General features: G+C 53.7%; 6 protein-coding genes across 6 annotated transcripts; 2 read left to right on the top strand and 4 right to left on the bottom strand.

Moving 5' to 3' along the window:
- Positions 1-354: 354 nt before the first annotated feature.
- On the bottom strand, positions 355-969 carry M406DRAFT_357724 (uncharacterized protein; the record flags this gene model as incomplete). The annotated part of the gene is made up of 3 exons (XM_040923759.1): positions 598-969; positions 497-522; positions 355-449 (listed from the first exon to the last, which is right to left on the bottom strand). The coding sequence occupies exons 1-3, from the start codon at positions 900-902 to the stop codon at positions 355-357; spliced, it is 426 nt and encodes a 141-aa protein (XP_040772391.1). The 5' UTR covers positions 903-969.
- Positions 970-2,911: 1,942 nt separating this feature from the next.
- Positions 2,912-5,031, top strand: M406DRAFT_353075 (uncharacterized protein; the record flags this gene model as incomplete). The annotated part of the gene is made up of 4 exons (XM_040922732.1): positions 2,912-2,923; positions 3,137-3,988; positions 4,065-4,221; positions 4,299-5,031. The coding sequence occupies 4 exons, from the start codon at positions 2,912-2,914 to the stop codon at positions 4,607-4,609; spliced, it is 1,332 nt and encodes a 443-aa protein (XP_040772390.1). The 3' UTR covers positions 4,610-5,031.
- A 22-nt stretch (positions 5,032-5,053) lies between these two features.
- M406DRAFT_84573 (uncharacterized protein) lies at positions 5,054-7,851 on the bottom strand. Its single transcript, XM_040926049.1, has 5 exons — positions 7,527-7,851; positions 7,335-7,407; positions 7,137-7,248; positions 5,562-7,053; positions 5,054-5,480 (listed from the first exon to the last, which is right to left on the bottom strand). Exons 1-5 carry the CDS (start codon positions 7,662-7,664, stop codon positions 5,295-5,297), a joined length of 2,001 nt encoding a protein of 666 aa, XP_040772389.1. The 5' UTR covers positions 7,665-7,851; the 3' UTR covers positions 5,054-5,294.
- A 1,234-nt stretch (positions 7,852-9,085) lies between these two features.
- On the bottom strand, positions 9,086-11,513 carry M406DRAFT_342209 (uncharacterized protein; the record flags this gene model as incomplete). Its single annotated transcript, XM_040921747.1, has 3 exons — positions 9,086-10,494; positions 10,529-10,828; positions 10,865-11,513. The coding sequence occupies 3 exons, from the start codon at positions 11,511-11,513 to the stop codon at positions 9,086-9,088; spliced, it is 2,358 nt and encodes a 785-aa protein (XP_040772388.1).
- Positions 11,514-12,842: 1,329 nt separating this feature from the next.
- M406DRAFT_294981 (uncharacterized protein) lies at positions 12,843-15,152 on the top strand. Its single transcript, XM_040919167.1, has 5 exons — positions 12,843-12,948; positions 13,029-13,046; positions 13,101-13,149; positions 13,238-14,354; positions 14,412-15,152. The coding sequence occupies exons 1-5, from the start codon at positions 12,939-12,941 to the stop codon at positions 14,868-14,870; spliced, it is 1,653 nt and encodes a 550-aa protein (XP_040772387.1). The 5' UTR covers positions 12,843-12,938; the 3' UTR covers positions 14,871-15,152.
- M406DRAFT_99784 (uncharacterized protein) lies at positions 15,122-19,466 on the bottom strand (the record flags this gene model as incomplete). The annotated part of the gene is made up of 3 exons (XM_040926473.1): positions 15,122-16,933; positions 17,012-18,537; positions 18,592-19,466. The coding sequence occupies 3 exons, from the start codon at positions 19,464-19,466 to the stop codon at positions 15,435-15,437; spliced, it is 3,900 nt and encodes a 1,299-aa protein (XP_040772386.1). The 3' UTR covers positions 15,122-15,434.
- Between the last annotated feature and the right edge of the window lie 1,217 nt (positions 19,467-20,683).

Here is a 20,683-nt window from a genome sequence, read left to right as displayed (position 1 = left end):
GGAAGCCAGGGAGAGCTGGTGGGAATTGCGCCAAAGTATGTTTTCGAAAGCCAGTAATATTCAGGTAATCAATCTTATACTAGATCACAATAAAATCAAGCTAGGATATAGGTACTTTGCGCCTTCGCAGAGAAAAAGAAATCCAAAAAAGGTAGGCATAATTAAGTGTTTATTTGTATCAATATAGCATTACTATTTTTTAAAATGGTCTCTTATTCAGGCAGCCCTGCATAGGCGAAGATAGTAGGTCTGATACTCCTGCTTTCAAAGAAAGAGTTGTCTGTAAGAAATCATTTCCAAACCGCCTTGACTGGACTTGTTACCGGTCTTCCCAGTGGACTACCAGGTAATGCACTACATCGCCAATTTGATCGGCTGGACCGTACAAGGGGCCTCGCGCAAGCCCTCCATTCCATCGCTCTTCATATTGGAACAGAACCCTAGTGTCCCTCCCTGTTGGTGGCGCCGGGTAGCATGTCGAGGCCCGTCGGGGAACCGCGACCAGAAATAACGACCGGTGTCCTGCAAGAATTTGCGTTAATAACAAGGCAAGAAAGAAAAAATTCGTACGTAATTCTTTAGCAAAGTCGCCTTTACCTGGGGTCATCACGGAAGAAGGCGACCCAATGGCCCGGTCCATACTGTTGGGTTAGGACGTGGGTTTGCCGCCGCCTCCTCGCAGCCTTGTGGGCCTCAAGGGTCCTGGGTGGGACGTGCCTCCGCCCGTGGGCTTGAACGTTGTTAACGACTCTGCTGAGCTCTTTCTGCCTCTGTTCGTAATTCCAGTGTGGTTGGACTTTGAGACAGCAGTAGGAGTACCTGTAGTGGGGCTCCGGGCTGAGCGCGCACGATCCCCAACCGCCATCGGCCTCATTGGATTGTTGACTGTGTTGCTGGCCCATGGCTGAGGCAATTTTTTTATTTTATTTCATTATTGCGGAATGGCTTTCGAATGAGGTTGAAATGAAGATGATGGTCTTGAGGAAGACCGAGCTGGCAGATCTGCAGGCGCTGCGAAGACACAGAGTCATTAAATACTGTTGGCACCATGTCACAGCCTTATTCTGTCACCCACACCGCGCTAAATATTTGCTCTTATTCGCCAGGAATCCTGAATCCTGGGCCAATGGTGCCTCTGCTCTACCCGCGTTTTCTTCCCACCCAGTGAAGCGAGTTTCAGCTGCATCCAAAGCATGCTCAGCTCCAGCTGGTCCTCGCTGGACGCCTAGACCCCGAAGGCGGTGACAACACAGGGCCAGTAAAAGACTATATGTAGGTCCTAGTCTGATCCCTAGAGATGGTGGAGGCAGACTAAGCCAGATCGGCATCGTTTCCTCCTAACTTAGGCCTTGAGCTCAATCACAGCGGATGTGAAAAAAGGCCCCCGGCGCGTACTAGCTCAGCCTTGTTTGTACCTTGGCCGTGGCTCTAGATACGCAGAAGGGAGACTGGGAGAGCGACGGCACAATATATAGTCGCAGGTCTCGAAGCAGACGACCGACCCTGGAGATGTTGATCTATAAGAATGTTCGCTTCTTGGTCTAATGTACCTACCGAAGAGTCGATTCCTCTTTACCTGTCCCGAAAATACGACACTTGCCATAATCGTCTGCTATTATTATGGCACCGCGTCCTGGCTCAGCGGAGTACCTCGCCAGTCTCCTTACAGGCCCGAACCAGGCCTGCCCTCACTCCCCCAAAAATACCCCCAACCGCGACAGATGTTCCCTCTCGCCTCTGCTTCTTCCACGAAGAAAGCTGGGTCCTCAGTAAAATCGAGCTATCTGTCCTTTGTAGAGCCTGCTATTCCGAGCAATGTCTTTGCATTAACCGCGTGTCCCGCAGGAATGCCCCCCAGATTGGCCCGATAATTATACTATGCCTCCTAACGAACAGATCGATGGGATGGAACGGGCCATAATAGGGTCGGTGAACGGTCCCACGCTGGCGGAGATTGAAAGGCGCTTTAATGAAGATCCGTAAGTTTCTCGCTTCGCACTAAGACAGGCAATTTACACCGATGGAAAGTCAAAGGAATATTCAACACAGTAGAGATTTCGGCTGGGAGCGGAGTGCGTACAAACGAGACAGTCCAGCACACAAGCGAATACTCAGGCCTGTTGATTTCGTGACACAGGTCAGCTCCGGAACTGTTGAATTGCACGATGAGGATGAGAGATTGCAGTTATCCTCGTGAATTGTTGTTGTCGGTAAAGCTTTTTGAGAAGTAGGAGGAAGCCAATTTTTTTTCTTCTTCTCTTTTTCCCCCTTTGCCTGGTGATTGCGAACATGAGCAGCCTAATCCATTGTTGCTTCCTTCCTTTATTGGGATGTGATAGCGCAAGAGCACATGTCGTCTTCAGGGTTAGGGGCTTGGAGTGTAATGCACGGGCCATCAACGTCATGCGCTGGGGGGGTTGTCAGGTGTGTAGGGGTTCCCTTGGGGTCTAAGCCGGCTGTTGCCAACGACATGCATGCAAGTCCCGAGAAAGAAGGATGTCTGTCTGTCCGCCCGTCTCGGTTGAACAAACAACTGTGCGTGGTTCGTGGCACCCTGACGCCACCTTCTCTCAGCATCTCTGCCTCATTCAGGTAGCAAACATCCTTCTCCTTTCCTTTCCTGTCTGATACCTGACGACAGTTTGGTCGCACGTGGCTTTCTGGGTCCACTTACTGGCAAGTGGGGTGGAGCGGTTTTCCCCGCCTCATCGATTGCAACCCGGGAGGACGCCGACCCATCTCTGTCGCTGCTGTGTGCCCAGGATCCTCTTCTGAGTAATACCAACCTGAAGAGGATTGATCATATCAGAGAGGAGCTTCAGAAAAGACAGAGAGGAGAAAGGAGGGATAAAGTCCGTCTTCCAGTGACTTGTCTAGGAGAAACGTTCCGTTGGACACATATTCAGACAACATGTTCTCACAAGTAAGTTGCCTTCATTTTGAGCTCATAGCTTCTCGATATGGGCACGAAGAAAGAAACGGGAAAGCAACAAACAAGCAAGAGGGAAGAAATAAGAAGAAGAATGGGGTTTCCTCTGCTTCTGCCTCGACCCTCAAAACTGGCCTATCATATGCTGCGTTATTTCTCCGAGCCATCGCTTCTCTCCTTATCGCAAGTCACTGACTTCCCTCATAGAAGAAGCCCTACTCGGCCGTCACCGTCACAATCGAACGGTTGACCGGCGAGGCCTACGAGGAGGACGACCTGAGCGGCATCCCAGATCTGGTCGAGGTCATCAAGCTGCAGGGCTCAGGTCCCACCGAGGCCGCTCGCGCCATCCGCAAGAAGCTCAAGTACGGCAACGCCCACCGCCAGCTCCGCGCCCTCACCATCCTCGATGGCCTCATCCAGAACGCGGGCCCCCGGTTCCAGCGCACCTTTGCCGACGAGCCCCTGCTGGAGCGCCTGCGTGTCTGCGGGACCTCGGACCTGTCCGATCCAGATGTGCGCCGCAAGTGCTCCGAGCTCTTCCGCAGCTGGGCCGCCGAGTACAAGGACACCCCCGGCCTGGATCGCGTCGCCCGCCTGTACAAGGAGCTCCCCAAGCGCAAGCAGGTCGTCACACAGGAGCGCTCAAAGGTCATCCGTGAGACCGAGAATCCGTTTGGCGACGAGGAGGATGAGCCACGGCCTGCTGCTCCCGAACAGCAGCAGCAGCCGCATGCTTCTTCGTCCCGCGGCCCGCCTGCCCTGTCCTCCCCCGTGACAGGGCAGATTACCTCCTTTAGCCACGTCTCTTCCTCCAAGGACAAGAGCAGCAAGAAGAAGGACAAGGACAAGAAGTCGGGCAGGAAGCACCGCAAGTTCGATCTCGAGGCCGAGAAGGACCAAATGAAGACCGCTATCGCCGAGTCGTCCATCGCTGCCACCAACCTCAACAACGCCCTGCAGAGCATCAACCGTGAGAAGGAACGCATCTCGGAGAACCCGACGGCCGTGGCTCATTTTGAGACGTGCAAGCACCTGCGGCGAAAGATCCTGCGCTACGTGAGTTACCACCAATTCAGGTGAACTACACAACCTTGTTGCGGTAAAGTGTCCTGACAGAAAGCTCTTGGGTTAGATTCACCATGTCGAGTCCGAGCAGTGGCTCGGCGGCCTCCTCCACGCCAACGATGAGCTCGTCATGTCGCTCATGACCTTTGAGCAGCTGGACCGCTCTATCGATGCGGACAGCGACTCTGACGATGAGTTGGCGGAGCAGGCTCACATGTACCGAAGTATGTTCACCCACCCTACCCTCTGAAGAATCACGGCGCCCTCTCTTCTCCCTCCCCTTTTCTGACCCCTTCTATAGTGATGACCGAAAAGGCCAAGTCGCCATCCTCCCCACGCAGCCCAACCTCAGCCATGGCCAGCCTGAGCATCACCCCATCCTCCCCGCCACCACCAGCCCAGCCGCCCCGTCCAGCCGCCCCACCACGGCCGTCAGCGACGCTGAAACCCTCGTCCCAGCTAGCCGTCCCGGGGCGGCCACAACCACCACCAGCCGCCACCAGCGACGACGAGTCGGAGCCCGAGGATGAAGAGGACGAGAACGACCCCTTTGCAGACCGCAATGCCGTCATCACCCCTAAGGTGGAGCGTGGCGAGCCGACGTGGACTTGATGTTGGAGGCAGATCAAACCTCGCCATGCTCTTTCTCTCTCTCTCCCTCCCTCGATTGTGCATGGGGCAGGACTGGTTTCTTGATTTTCGCCGTTGTTGATGATGGGGCTTTTAGACAGATACCTTTGCTTCTTCTTCTTCTTCTTCTTCTTTTCTCCTATTCTCTCTCCTCGTCTCCTTGGTCTAGCCAACGAATCTATGCTTTTTTCCCCTGATCGATTGCGCTCTATGGCGTTGTAATAATTTTTCTGGTGTAAACATGGTCCGTGTTATGATTTGGGAGAATAGGGACAGTGAACGAGTAAGTGCATCGTTTCCAAGGCTCTCTCTACTGTACTATCAAGTGCTGCTGTTGTGATTCCCGTAGCTTGGTGACTTGGTAAGTTGCCTGGATCGGAGAAAAGGCCCTGTCTGAGGTGTTTACAATACGAGAAACAACATAAACATATCAATCTAGGCCTTTGAAGGTGATTGTAAAAACTCCAGTACTTTACAATACAGGTGGTGACTGTCTACTACCGTCTCCCCCAAAGTAATGCACACTTGCCTGTCCCAGACCACCGAACCATAAACACCGCAGGCAAACACAAAGAAATGCAGGAAGAGATAATCATGATTTAGTTGGAAACTTTTTCTACCGTGTCTCCTTCATCACCCCCCTGCTCCTGTATCCTGGAGACATCATCTAGAGCTCATCGTGGTCCAGAGGCTCGTCGTCGTCACCACCGGGAGCACCACCGCTGTAAAGCTTGCTGGTGATCGGGTAGGCGACCTCGGACAGCTTCTCCTTCTGCTCCTCGAAGTCCTCCGCGGTGGCGGTGGCGGCGTTCTCCTCAAGCCACTCAGTGGTCTCCTTGACTGCATCCAGGATCTAGTGCCAAAGTTAGTCATGTGGTTCTTTTTCATTTGAACAACAGGTCTTTGGGTGCATTTCCAGGGAAAAAAAACTTACAGTCTCCTTGTCATCCTCCTCGATCTTGCCACCGAGGCCATCCTCGTCGTTGACCTGGTTCTTCAGGTTGAAGGCGTAGTTCTCAAGACCGTTGCGAGCCTCAATGCGCTCACGAGTGGCCTTGTCCTCCTCGGCGTACTTCTCAGCCTCGGCAACCATACGCTCGATCTCCTCCTGGGTGAGACGGCCCTTGTCGTTGGTGATGGTGATGGACTCGCCCTTGCCAGTTCCCTTGTCGACAGCCGACACCTTCAGGATACCGTTGGCATCCAGCTCGAAGGAGACCTCAATCTGGGGAACGCCACGGGGCGCCGGGGGGATGCCAGTCAGCTCGAACTTGCCCAGGATGTTGTTGTCCTTTGTCATGGAGCGCTCGCCCTCGTACACCTGGATGAGGACGACGGGCTGGTTGTCGGCGGCCGTGGAGAAGATCTGGCTCTTGCGAGTTGGGATAGGGGTGTTACGGGGAATCAGCTTGGTCATGACGCCTCCGGTGGTCTCGATACCCAGGGTCAGAGGGTTCACGTCCATGAGGACAATTTCATCGGTACCCTCCTCACCGGAAAGAACACCAGCCTGAACAGCGGCGCCAAAAGCGACAGCCTCATCGGGGTTGATACCCTTGCTGGCCTTCTTGCCAGAGAAGTACTCCTCAATGAGGCTCTGGACCTTGGGAATGCGGGTGGAACCACCGACGAGGACAATGTCGTCGATCTCGTCCTTCTTGACCTTGGCGTCCTTGAGAACCTGCTCGACAGGCTTGAGTGTCTTCTTGAACAGGTCCATGTTGAGCTCCTCGAACTTGGCCCGGGTCAGGGTCTCGGAGAAGTCCTTGCCATCGAAGAAAGCCTCGATCTCGATACGGGTGGACATCTGGGAGGACAGAGTACGCTTGGCCTTTTCGGCCTCGCGCTTGAGCTTGCCCATGGCCTTCTGGTCCTTGGTGATATCGACGCTGTTCTTCTTGTTGTAGCTCTTGGCGAAGTGGTTGATGACACGCTGGTCGAAATCCTCACCACCAAGGTGGGTATCACCGGCAGTAGCCAGAACCTCGAAGACACCCTGGTCGATCGACAGGAGAGAGACATCAAAAGTACCACCACCGAGATCGTAGACGATGATCTGACGTTCACCATCGTCGGTCTTGTCCAGACCGTACGCGATAGCGGCGGCCGTGGGTTCGTTGACGATGCGGAGGACGTTGAGACCGGCGATAATGCCAGCATCCTTGGTAGCCTGACGCTGGTTGTCGTTGAAGTAGGCAGGGACAGTGACGACGGCGTGGGTAATCTTCTTTCCAAGGTAAGTCTCGGCGACCTCCTTCATCTTGCCCAGGATCATGGCCGAGATCTCCTCAGGGCTGAACTTCTTCTCCTCGCCGCTGACCTTGACCTGAACGAAGGGCTTGTCATCCTTAGAAATGACCTTGAAGGGGAAGTGCTTGAGATCGCGCTGGACAGCGTCATCGGAGTACTTTTGGCCGATCAAACGCCTGTAGGGAATTATTTGTTAGCCCTAATCCCACAAGAAATCCCTGTGACAAGACGCGCATCTGTAGCTAGGAAGGACACGTACTTGATATCGAAGATTGTGTTGGAAGGGTTTGCCGCAGCCTGGTTCTTCGCGGCGTCACCGACCAACCGCTCTTCCTCGGTGAAAGCGACGTATGATGGAGTAATTCGGTTTCCTATTGGCAAGAAACGAGAGCTGTTAGTATGTGGACACGTTGTCATTGAAGATTGGAGGGGTTCCGGGTGTCAAACCCCAACGCACCTTGATCGTTGACCAGAATCTCGACCTTGCCCTTCAGCATCACACCAACACAGCTGTACGTTGTACCCAGATCCTGTAGAAACAAGGTCAGTCGCTGTTGTAGAGACGTTGCATGACGGAGACAGAGCGCAGAAGGTATGCGCTCCAAGACTCGCCACAGTCAAGAGCTTGGCGCAAAAAATAACAACTTACAATACCAATGACGGTACCGTAGTTCTCGGTATCATCAGCCTTCGCCTGTCCGACCCAGGCTAAGGGAGAGAAGAGAAGAAACATCCAGAAGACCAAGCCCAGGCCCATGGCCAGGCCGCTTCTCGACCGCGTCTCCATGGCGGCGAGTTGTGTGTGCGGAGGATTGGAGGTTGTTGCCGTACGGTGAATAAAGAAGGAAATTGGGGGTATCACAAGAGAGAGAAAAGAAAGAGACACAATAAAGAAAGCGCTGATCGCGTGCTCAAGCCTGTAGTGTCGGCGAGGTATGCGAACTGCAAGAAAGTTGTGTCAGGAAAAGGAAGAGTGGTGGGTGTGGAGGTTTGGAAGAAAGAAGGAAAAAGAGAAGAGCAGTAGTCGAGTCGGCACTGAAATATTGCTGGTGAAGCTTGAGAAAGTCAATGTGGCCAGTTCTCACAACGAAGCCAGATCTCACTAGTACTGACAGGGGTCCAGCGGCAACATCCTAATCGATAAGAGGGCTAAACCTGGGTAGCTACTAACTTTAGACAGGCTGTCAGCACTGCTTATGGAGATTGGACAGTACATCTTCCTTGCAGGGGCTGTTTTTAGCCTTGCTGAATTTACAGGGACTGATGCACATGTGAATTGGCCACCTGGCGCAGAAGAGTGACCACTGAAGCCCTATTTTCGGAAAAGGTGACTCTTCACTTGGACAAGGCTGTCTGGGTTCAATAAAGAAACCAGGTGTCCATGCTGCCGGTATTGCCAAATGCCCTTCACTTCATGAACTGCCACCGTGGCCTTTTCGGATACTTGGATTAAAGAGTCATGAGTACCATAGAATTATGAGTCCTCTGCATGCAGAGCTCCATCCCCACACAAGAACTCCACCGCCCCTCCAGATCTCTTTCCAGAAGGATCTCTGAGCTTCTCTTCTACCGTGGAGCCTGGGGCCATTGCTTAATTCAGTATCCCGCTTCCCATTGCTCCATCACTACTGTAAAACACAACCTATCTGGGAATTCAGTACAATGACACTAGTCATAGCATGCATGCGAGCCAAAGGGCAGAGCCAGGTATGCTTCAACATAATAAGCTGTACTGCAAACAACCTGATTTTTGACAACATGACCTCTGTCATTAGAGCACAATTGCTTGCAACGCTGTAGGTCTTCAGCTGAGAGTACATAGTGTCAACACAGCCCGGGTGGCATAGGCGCCTCAAGGTGCCTGACCCGCTCCAGCTTCTTGGCTACGGGAGAGTTTTTCCGTGTGACACTGTTATTATACCCCCCCCCCCCTTCTTTGGGGGCGGTAGGGTTCTTGGTATTTTCTCATGATCATGCTATGTGTCCTTTCATATCGGGCGCCTACGTTAAGCGTGCTATCAAAGGCGGCAAATTCTGTCTTTTTTTAAATTAAAAAAAATAGGTGAGGGAGAACGGTTTGGGTTACCGCAGAATCTTATCCATGTGCTATCCATGAAGGAAGATACGAGGTTGTCCAAGGAGTCATCTTACTGATGGTAGGCAGGGCGGGAGAAAGAAGTTGTAAGTGTCATTTGCTTGACCGACCCTTTACTCTATCAATCCTGCCGCGACAGTATTACCCTCACTACGTAATATCACCCTCTGCCCTTTCTCCAGTGGTAGCTTGGCCCCTTCTTCGACCCTTACCTTGATCCTCCCCACAGCTCCCGCCTTTACTATCTGTGGCTTCCTCTTGATGATTGAGCCCTTTTGTATGTCGAGAGTTGCTGTCAGTTCTCGAACAAAGGCCGGTGCGGCCAATCTACCCCTGTGAAGATCCACAGGCATAGGGAAGAAGGTGTCGAAGGCCAACGCTCTCATCGTAAACACATTGACGCAGGGAATTGGGTCGGACATTGAGCATAGGACGTCGCCGAGGTGTACGTTGATCTCTTCGATATGAGACAGGTACAGGATGACCTGCTGCCCCGCAACAGCCCAATCGACGGGCTCCTCCCCTCCACTTCGCTCGATAGTCTTGATGTAGGCTTTCTCCCCACTCGGCTGCACCAGCACAGCATCGCCAACCTGTACGAAGCCTGCTTCTATCCGTCCAGATACCGTAACAGGGCTCTGCGGGGATTCCCAGATATCCGTAATCATCATTCTCAAGGATCTGGTAAGATCCTCAGGGCCCGTCATGGGTTCTGATCTTTCGAGTTCCTCAAGGAGAGTGGGCCCGGAATACCAAGTTGCGGCCGGGTCTGTAGAGCGTCGCACAATGTTGTCTCCCTTGAGGCCGGACACAGGGACAAAGCTGATGTCCTTGATTGGGAACTTGAGTGCTTTCAGTGACCCTAGAATCTGATCTCGGATCTCTTCGAAGCGCTCCGAGTCCCATTCCGCCGTGTCAAGCTTGTTAACGGCCACGATGATCCGGAAGATGCCCATACTCCGTAGAAGTAGGGCGTGCTCCCGAGTCTGGCCCTTGAGACCGGCTTCGAATGCGCCCTTGGCGGCATCAACGACCAAAACCGCAAAGTCTGCCAGACTCGTACCGGCCAACATGTTGGGAATGAAGTCTCGGTGTCCAGGGGCGTCGATAAGCGTCAGTAAGGTTGCGTCCGTCTCGAAGTGATTGGTGGCAATGTCCATCGTCACGCCCCTGGCCCTCTCCTCTGTCCTCGAGTCAAGCACCCATGCGAGGGCAAACGAGGATTTGCCAGTCTTTTCAGCCTCCTTCTTGTACTTGTCGATAGTCCGCTGGTCCACAACGTTCATGTCCAACAACAAACGGCCCAGCATGGTGGACTTCCCCGAGTCCACGTGTCCGACGACTACGAAGCTCAACTCCTTCTTTTGCCTGCTGCTCGCATACTCCTTCAGGACGTTCAGATTTTTGCTCTTAGGAAGTGGGGCTGCTTCGGAGACTTTGAGTTTGTTGAGGTCTTGGGCTGCTTCGGCAGCCTTGTTTATTTGTTTCGCCGCCTTCTTGCCTGCTGCAGGGGAGTCAGCAGCTGGTCCTTTACTTGCTCCCCATGAACCGCGAACCTTGCGACTGTGCAGTGAGGACTACGTCATCTGGAGAAGGCTTCTCGAATGCTTTTTTGAGAGCTTCGGGGGAAGTGTATGCCATCCAGGGTGGATAGTACAAGTCTCGGATGGTAGGCCCTGGCGCCTCCGAAGCAGATTTGAAGAGAGTTTGCGCGAAGGCTGAAGGGGCGGCCATGTGGGTAGTGGCATCGTCTGATGTGCCGTCGATGTGGGATCCAGTGAGTGGAGTAGACTGCGTTGAGACTGCCTGCGCTTGGAAATTCGGTGCTGAGATAGTTGATGCTTGGGGGGCCAATGCTTGGTGGTCCGCTGGATCAGCGGGCACCGGGACACTGGCTTTCCGGGGCGCCTCTTTCTGGGAGCTTCCTCTCTGAGATGTTTCTTGAGGCCGTATAGGAAGTGTCGCCTCTTCCGCCTTGCGCTTTCTGGCAGCTGCCAAGGCCTGGAGCTTGGACATCTTTGGCTGGGAAGACGAACCGCCCAGGAGCCCGCCGCGTGGGCGCGGTGGGCTGATGAAGACCGTCCTGCGGTCCTCGGGAATTCTCAGCCAGGGCATGTCGGCGAAGAAGTCTGAGCAAGTCGTACTCTCTGGTTCTGCTTCGGAGGCACCTGTTGGCACGGAGGGGAAGGGACACGTCAGGAGACTGAGACGAGAGAGGGGCTCACCGTCGGATGAGGGAGTGGTGGTCTTGAGCTTTGGCTTGGTGGTCTTCTTGGGTGGGTCGATGAACTTGTTGACCAGATAGGCGACAGATTTGTCGACATCGTAGTAATAATGCCACAGAGCTTCTTGGACCTGTTGCGTTGTAACCTTGTCGGACTGCGGGCCCAAGACGTTTATTACTTCGGCGGTGGCCTCTGCCATCTGCTTCTTATCCTCCGGGCTCAGATCTTCCTCCTCCTCCTCTTGATTCCCCTGCCCATCGTAATCGCTCAACTCGTCCTCATAGTCATAGTTCTGGTATAGCCTATGTCGAGACATCCTTGGTGGCTCTCGGAGCGGGGTTATGAATCGTTGAAGTGTGGGGTGATGGTCGTGTTGCAGTCTGAATCTCGTTGTGATGACGAGGTGAAATGGAATATATGGCTATGAGAAGGTTAGATGGCCAGATGACTGTGTTCTTGGAAAGACTCAGGGTGTCTTATAAGCGAAGAGAAGTGCATGCAAATCAGGATGCAAAGTTGGCTGGTGAAGGCTTATGAAGAACGACTGGTGATGCAGGAAGTGTGGAGGGGCTAGGTTGCAAGGTGCTGGGTTAGTGACGTCGCAATTGATTTTGGCGGGGTCGAGTCTGGTCAGCAGGCCTAATACAGCAGGCGGTCATTCCTGGTAAAGAGGTAGCGGGTACCTGCTGGTTCAATGGGCTGCCTGGAATTGAAAATAGTCAGCCGAGTGTGCTTCTGATTATTGTCCTGCAACCAGTCTTGTGCTATCATTGGATAGCTGCATATGCTGTGCAGAGCCGAGCAATCAATACAATGTTGTAGGTAGCAGTAGTGCGAAGTTTTATACAAAACCAAAAATTGCTCTTCCCTTATTGGCTATACCTGGCCTTTTCACGTTCATATTACACAGCCTGGAAAGTCACTAAAATCCATAGCATAACCACTTACCCACTTACAGGAAGCCTGTAGAAATTTTGGTAGTCATTAATCTTTTTTAATTTTTTAATTTAAAAAAAAAAGAGTCCCTGACTGGGCATAATCACGAAGACTGGAAAGGCTATCGTACAGCTAGAATAGCTAGCAGGCAACATGGTACTTGAAAAAGAAGAAGAACAGAGGGGGTTGGTTGGATCGAGACAGATGTCCTTGATTAATGGACTTCACGTTACCAACTGTTGACTCGAGCAAAGATTGTCGCAATAGGAAAGGGGAGAAAGGAGAAAAGAAAGAGAGAAAAAAAAGGGAGGGGGGTCGAAAAGGGTTCGAAAAGTGTCAATTATGAGATTAAAACTCTTCAAAAAGACGGCATTCCAGAGTTCAAGTGTAGCAACAAGATGTATTTCTGAATGGCTCGCATCCATTTTCTGCTGTCAAGGAGAATATTCACTGGGTGCATCCTTCGCTGAGTTTGTGGCGTTGGAAATGAGCTGGGCAGTTCGGTACCCAAACGCTGACTTAGCACCCCTAGCAGGCATACGTATTTAGGGGTCTGGCAGAGGACCCCTGTAAGAACAGAACCTACTGCGGCAGGCAACTCGCCGCTGCGATGGAGGGGCTTTCTGGAGTCCAGGTCGAAATTTTGGGTGGATAGGCACTGCTGAACTCCACCAGCGCGTCTGTATGAGCGTCGTCCACCATCGTTCCGCCTTCAGCTCTGTCGTCGACACTTCTCCCCTATTGGACCCCCCTCGCCCAGAACGATAAATCAAGAGGGCACGTGGACTGCCACTGATTTTTCAAAATGGCGATGAGTATGTCGCAACCCTTTCCCTTCCCCTCCGCGTAGCTTTAGCTTGTTGGGCTTCTGTACTAACCGCACTCTGCTTGACAGATCTGGATCTCTCAAACGGTAACGACTGGCACATCTCCTGGCCCTCGACTTAGGTGCTAACAATAGCCATAGCTGTGGTCACGAAAGACGAGCAGGGCAGACCGTTCATTGTTGTCAGAGAGTATGTTTACACAAACCACATGAGCCTCCGCCGCCTGGCCTACTTCCCCACTTGAGCTCTCACTCTCTGACAAGCTGTTGTACTCCAGCCAGGGCAAGAAGAAGAGACAGTATGGCAACGAGGCCGTCAAGTCGCACATCCTCGCTGCCCGGACCGTTGCCAACATTGTCAAGAGCTCTCTCGGCCCCCGCGGTCTTGACAAGATCCTAATTTCTCCCGATGGCGACATCACGGTCACAAACGACGGCGCCACCATCTTGCAGCAGATGGAGATTACGAATCACGTTGCCAAGCTGCTGGTCGAGCTGTCAAAATCACAAGATGACGAGATAGGCGACGGCACCACCGGTGTTGTCGTCCTGGCTGGCGCTCTGCTGGAGCAGGCAGCCGAGCTGATCGACAAGGGCATTCACCCCATCCGCATCGCTGACGGCTACGACCAGGCCTGTGACATAGCAGTGTCGGAGCTGGACAAGATCGCAGACACTATCGAGTTCAGCAAGACCGAGACGGACAATCTATTCAAGGTCGCGAGGACAAGTCTGGGCAGCAAGATCGTCTCCAAAGCCCACGACCAGTTTGCACAGATCGCCGTCGACGCCGTTCTTTCCGTCGCCGACTTCGAGCGCAAGGATGTCGACTTTGAGCTCATCAAGGTCGATGGCAAGGTCGGAGGCTCGTTGGAGGACACGCTCTTGGTCAAGGGTGTCATCGTCGACAAGGATTTCTCCCACCCCCAGATGCCTTCCGAGGTGCGGGACGCCAAGATTGCCATTCTGACCTGCGCATTCGAGCCCCCCAAGCCTAAGACTAAGCACAAGTTGGACATTACCACGGTGGAGGAGTTCAAGAAGCTGCAGAACTACGAACACGAGAAGTTCATCGAGATGATCCAGCAGATCAAGGATACTGGGGCTAATCTGGCGATATGTCAGTGGGGTTTCGATGACGAGGCCAACCACCTGCTGCTGCAGAACGGCCTTCCCGCAGTGCGGTGGGTCGGCGGACCAGAGATTGAGCTGATCGCCATCGCCACCAACGGCCGGATAGTACCTAGATTCGAGGACCTGAAGCCCGAGAAGCTTGGTACTGCCGGTATTGTGCGAGAGATGTCCTTTGGTACCACGAGAGAGAAGATGCTCGTCATAGAGGAGTGTGCCAACACTCGTGCTGTCACCGTGTTCGTCCGTGGCAGCAACAAGATGGTATGTTCGCTTCAACCCTGATTAGTACATGTTGCACGACTAACACACAAGTCTTAGATCATTGATGAGGCTCGTCGCTCGCTGCACGATGCCCTCTGCGTGGTGCGTAACCTTGTGCGTGACAACCGCGTCGTCTACGGCGGTGGCGCGGCCGAGATTGCCTGCTCCCTGGCCGTGGAGGATGCCGCCGTGCAGACGCCCGGACTGGAGCAGTACGCGATGCGGGCGTTTGCGGAAGCCCTCGACGCCGTCCCGATGGCCCTGGCCGAGAACAGCGGCCTCAACCCCATCGCGACCCTGGCCGAGGTCAAGTCGCAGCAGGTGAAGAGCGAGGGCACACGCGGCCGGGCAGGCGTGGACTGCATGCAGAAGGGCAGCAATGATATGAAGGAGGCGTTTGTCATTGACCCGCTCATCAGCAAGAAGCAGCAGCTCATGCTGGCCACACAGCTGTGCCGCATGGTGCTCAAGGTGAATAACGTCATCGTGAGCGGGTCGGGTGAGGACGACTTTTAAAAATAAATGGCCAAAAAGCCCCTCTTTTGTAAGAGAAAAGGGAGAGAGGCAGGATCTGATATAGACAAGGAGTGAGTGGTGACCACAAAATCAAAATAGAACCATCATGAACTGTACAGACAATCTTTCTTCTGGTGACCCAAGAGCAAATCGAACAAATTGGACCTGTTCCGTGTGTGAGATGCTTGGGATAAATGATACCTTGACGTTGGCGAGCAAGCCAAAGACGTTTGCGTATCTTGTACAGAAATGTGTAGAAGAAATAAATTGAATGTATTGCCCGCTTCTTGAGAGAACATCAAATAAAGACCGGAAAGGATTTAAAAGGAACCGCTCATCCATCGACTTTTGGACCCTATTTACTCCCAGGCTTGCCATACCCTCGCGATGCTATTTGTCTTGGTTTGTGGCTTACGCCTAGACAAAGGTTAACTACATAAATTTCATGTACAACAGCTCCCCCTTCCCCATGTCTTGCAAGAATCGTAGGAGCTGGAAGATATTTGAGATGATAGATACTGCACAAGTCTTTTTTGAGTGTTGAGCAAGCATGGCCCACCCACCTCAGGCAAACCCGAATCCCTGCGCGTTCTCGAGCGCCATCCCCAGACGCTCCCTGAGCACCTCCCGGTCCCGGTATTCAGGCAGCAGGAGGGTGCCGTAGCAAGTATACGCCGTGGGCAAGTGTCCACCCTCGCCTTCTTCCTCGCCGTTCTTCTGCACCACGAACTGGATGTTCTTGACGCCGCCGACAGGGACGCGGTCCGAGGCCGTGACGAACTCGAGCAGCTTGCGCTTCATGCGGTCGTCGTACTTCTTGATGATAGCCCAGAAGTCCTTGATGGCGCGCGAGGACTGCGTGTAGCCGACGTAGCGGGTGGCACGGCGCAGCTCCGAGATGTCGATTTCCTGTGCGCCCTCGACGAGGTTCTGTAGGAGTTCGGGCGTGAGCAGTGTGAGCGACTTGGGGTGCAGGATTGAGCGGAAGCCTGTCGCGAATGCTTCATACTGGGGCCTGACGGAAACGTCCGTCATGTAGCGGATGTAATCGGACACGTAGGCGTTGCGGTTGGCGTTTGTGACATAAGGAGCATCTGCGGGATTGTCGGCAGAGAGCGAAGAAGGGCCGTCTCGGCTGGGAGAAGGGAACTGTGGCCACTCGTCCAGATTGGGCTGTGTGCCAGGCGTCGTGGAGTGCATCTCCCGAGAGACATGCTCATCGAACATGCTGGTTGAGAACTCATAGGTGACGGCGAAGATATCCTCGACTGCGCCGTTGGACTCGTCCCACTCTAGCAGCTCCGTCAAGCTGCTGGCTATCTGGGGCCAGCCGTCATTGATGTGATGTATATCAGTAACCGGCTCGCCTAGAAGCTTGCGATACAGAGCTTTAGGGAAGCAGACGGGTAGTGTCAGGCCGTTGTAAACAGCCAGACTAACAAGCAGACCCAAGAGCTCGAATTTCCAGGTCGGTTCAAGCGAGCCTGGCTGGAACCATGTCATGCGGTTCCGTTCATCGACAGTGAAAGCTCCAAAGGCAGGATCCAAGGCCTCGGCAATAGCAAGGCGAAAGAATTCCTGCTGAACGCCACCGGAGTCGAAGCCTTCCTCGCCTGTGTCCTCACCCAGGTGGACCTTCAGAGGTCTGAGCAGCTCTCTCTCCTCCCGCCTCCACAGCTGGTCGAATGCGTCCCTCAGGACTGTCTTGCGGCCGATGTCCAGAATGAGATATCTTGACGAAGCTGTGCGGAGTAGATCTTGTAGCACGTTCTTGTGGTGGGGGTTGTATATAAGCGTTTGTTGGTCAAATAGCCGATCCAGTCGACTCTTTAGAGAAGCTGCGTCCTCAAAGGCATGACTCATCCTGGAGAAATTGATGGCGCGGAAGTACGACACCAATGTATCGGAGTTGAAAATGCACGGAAAGTCTAGCAGGTGAGCCCTTTGTCTGGTAGACGTGAAGGATAACCACGCCACAGGCATTTCAACATTGTCGAGCCGGTCAGCAAAATAGTCGGATTGGAATTGCTTGTGCGCGATTCGAAGGGCCTGAGATTTTTTGTCTATATAGCGGTCAGCGTCAGTCAGAGGAACAATAAAACAGCAAACAACAACGATAACAACAGCAGCCAAGCACTTACGTATGGCAGCGATCAGTGCTAGAGCTCCACCAAAAGGACCGTCGCCTGGTACCTCTGGGCTCCCGTCCCACTCCTGGAACATTACGCAACGGGCCCAATCCAGAAGCAAAGTTGACATGCGTGTCTCATGAAGGCCTTCCTCGTTGCTCTCGCTGAGCGCGTCGAGCTGGCTGAATAGAGGCGCCAGGATATCTGGCTGAACTATAGCCTCGTCGCCAAAGGCGTGTTCCTGATCGATCATGTCATCGAAATACCTGCGAGTCGTGATGGCGGCCAAGAGCCTCCTTGCTAAGCGCATGACTAAATCGTGGGAGAACGCATCGTCGTATTGAAGACACAGCTCCGCAGAGCGACCGCCCTTCCCAGCCAGGCTCAATCCTTGTGCTCGTAATCGCGACATCTCCAAGATTTGGCCCTTCTCTGACGCAACAGGTACTGCTGCGACCAAGGCATGGAAACAGATGGACATGAGGCGACCTGCTTCATCATTGGACAGAGACAGCTCCTGCCTTGGAAATAACCTTGCCGTGGGTGACCTTAGAGACTGGACGGACTTTGGGGGTGCAAAGAGATGGGCAGCAGACAGCCAGAGGCAGTGGTAGACCAGCGACGGAGCCACCCTCGTCATCCTGAGCATGCAGTACCACAGCGTCTGTGAGTCAACCAGCTCGTCTTTGACCGTAAAAGAGCGGATCAGGGCGTGAGGGTCACTGAGGATGTAGAAGAGGCTCTGCTCGATGAAGAGCTTCCACTCCAGCTTCAGAGCGCGGGATCGAGGCATGTCTCTAGCTCTCGACCTCCTCTTCAGCTTGTTCCTCCGTTTCGAAGGGCCAACCAGAGATTTGGCGACCTTGGCCGGCTCCAACAGACTCTGTTCACGAGTTCCGTCGTCATCGAGTACGTCGCACATGAAGTCCACCACATCAAGATCAAGGACAGAGACGGCTTGCGGAAGGAAAGAGTCGTACGTGATCTCAACATCAGGTTCTGGGGTATCTGCGGAGATTTCGCTTGTTGATATCTCGGAGGGTGTCCTCTGCGCGAGCCTCTCCCGAGAGGTTGTTCTTGCTAGCACCGGAGATCCGTCTCTTGTTGCCCGACTCCTGTCCTCAGTAGGCCGGGGCGAGGATTCCTGAGAACGAGAATCGTCAAACCAGTCGACGGGTGGAACCTGGGCTACAGGTCGGGGCAGACTCGGGGTCGTACTCTTGATAGACCTCGCCGTCTTGTCCGTCTGTATTCCTGATTGACGCGGGGAGCGGAGCCCATTCGTACCGTCTTCCGCCAACGAGTCAATCGGATACGCATCAATAGACATTTGCCGCTTTGGCTGTGTCACAGAGTTCGTGCGCACTCTGGTATTGGAATTACGGCGGAGACTGCTCGGTCGATGATTGGGTAAGGGGTGTTGGCCATGTGAAAGGGCACCTTCCGTCTCTTGATCTTTTGTATTCTCATCGGTAGTGTCTTGTGTCACTGGGGATGCTGACTCCTCTGGGATCGAGAATTTGTTGGCAGTCGCTCCTCTTGTCGACTTCGGGCTGTGTGTCCGCGTCGAGGGTTTCGGCGAGGAAGAAAACCGTCTCCGGGGTGGTCCTGGTAGTTCGGCTTCGTCATCAGAAGGTGAGTCCTTTTGCAGGTCACAGGCGGTCTCGTGCATGTCCTCGAGAGCGTTAGGCGTCAGCCACTCCAGCATCTTGAAAGCAACTGTGCCGAACATGTTGGCGGCAAAGGACCTGTAGTCCTTGCCCGTGTGCCTCTCCATGATATCAAACTTGGGCGAATCTACTGCCGGCGCGTCTTCTGCTGGAGGGGATGGTGATCTCGGCCTGTCCGTTGCAGTGGCTGCTTCTGTACTACCCTGCCGCACATGAATTTTTGCCTTTACCCTCACTCGTCGGGCCTTGGACGCAGGATCGGAAGGACTGGTAGAGTGGCCTTTCCCAGGCGAGCGTGTCTTGTCCTGACCGCCTTGGACGCTTGGCTTGCGGTAGAAAACGAGAGAGTCGATGGCGGCTGGTGGCAGCTTGGGTGCCCTGAGCGCTGGACACATGGCAACCTCCGGGTTGTCCTGGCTGGCCATATAGACGGCGAGGACTCGGGCGCTGGTGACATTGTATCGTCGTATAGGTATGCGGCCGACGCTTCGCTTGCGGAAGGAGAAACAGGTCGGGGTCGAGCAGTAGTTCGAGCCGCAGCCCTCGCGCAGCTGGACGATGAACCTCTCGACGAGCTGTTGAAAGCCGTGCCTGCGGGAGGCGCGATGTATAGCGTAGACCCTCTTTGGGTTCTCGATGTCTTCAACGAGTGCCTTCAGCTCTGGCGGCGCGTCCCAGGGCAGACGGGCGAACGGTGCGGTCTCCCACAAGCCTGCCAGCAAGTCGATCTCGACATCGTGGTGTATGGAATGGCTGGCATTCCCGGCATCGAGGGACCGACCGGTGTCTCGCGTCATGTCATAGGGGAGCGTCGAAAACGGCTGGGTACCGGATAGAGAGGATGCTGAGGTCTCGCAAAAGTGATCTTGGTTCGGTCGAGAGTTGGGCAGGGAATGCGAACGCAGTGGGTGGGCCTGTAGACGAGGTCACGAAGGATCGTGGACTCTGTCGCAGCCGGGTTTCGTCCGCGCTATGAGAGGTTGCTTGGGTATGAGAATGGCTGCCACAAGGCCAACGGATGCAACGGTGGAACGTGGGCGGCAGATCTACCGAGAAATGGCTATGAAAAGTCGTAGGAGGAAGGGGAGGGACCAGACGCTAGCTCGGGATGGTCTTCACTGCCCGCAACACAAGTGGCAAGAATGAAATGCTGGTCAGGATGTCTGAATGAGCATAAGGAATGAAGTTCGTCTTGATGGTCGGACGCTGGATTGGGAAGTGGGAGTTGGTCAACGGCAGTAAGCACAGGCCATCCTATGTAATAAGGTCTACTGTTAGGACTCCTACTCCAGATTTCCAGAGCCCAGGGCCCAGGGCCCAGGGTCCCAGACTAGGGCTGGCCCCTGCCATAGTAGGCACGGTAGGCTACTCTTTCAACCTTGTACAGCAACTATGTAGCTACACAGGAATGCCCTATTCACTGGGCTATTTGGTCCCTGTTGCCTGCCATTGCAATGCAATACACGTTGTTATTTCCTACTTGCTGCCCTTTGATGACCTCGGGGGATTCATGAAACGGTGAGTACCAAACCTGTACAGGATCCACAGGGCATTGTTAGGCAACATACATGGTATTACCATTCACCGCAAGGTTCGATTAGCGGAAGAGCTGGGAGAGAAGATTACGGTAATTCCTCTCCCTACTTAAAGAAGAATTTTCCTAATTCTGAGGGAAAGCCCGTTGTTTCCGTTCCACGAGGTGTCGTCTGTATTCCGTGTTCTTTTCGTGTACAATCTGCACTACGGCTAGAGCTGATCCAAGAACCAAAAGGAATGATGGGTTGTTGTACTTGTACTATGGTATAGACGTAAATAGTAGTTGTATCCCCCATGACAAATCCCGTCATGGACAGGGCCTATACTTAGTTTGACGGCAGATGCCCCCTCCCCACCCTTGTGCGCTTACAGTAGGTACCTGAGGGTTTGCTAAGGTAGTATTTTTGTAGGTCAGGGCGAGCGCCGTGGGCTTATCAACGCTTATCGGCTCTGAAAACCCCTCTCTCTCTGTCTCCCT

Source organism: Cryphonectria parasitica (genome assembly GCF_011745365.1).
Source record: "Cryphonectria parasitica EP155 unplaced genomic scaffold M406scaffold_8, whole genome shotgun sequence".
Lineage (NCBI taxonomy): Eukaryota > Fungi > Ascomycota > Sordariomycetes > Diaporthales > Cryphonectriaceae > Cryphonectria > Cryphonectria parasitica.
Note: the sequence above shows the minus strand (reverse complement) of the source record. Positions and strands in the feature narration are given on the sequence as shown.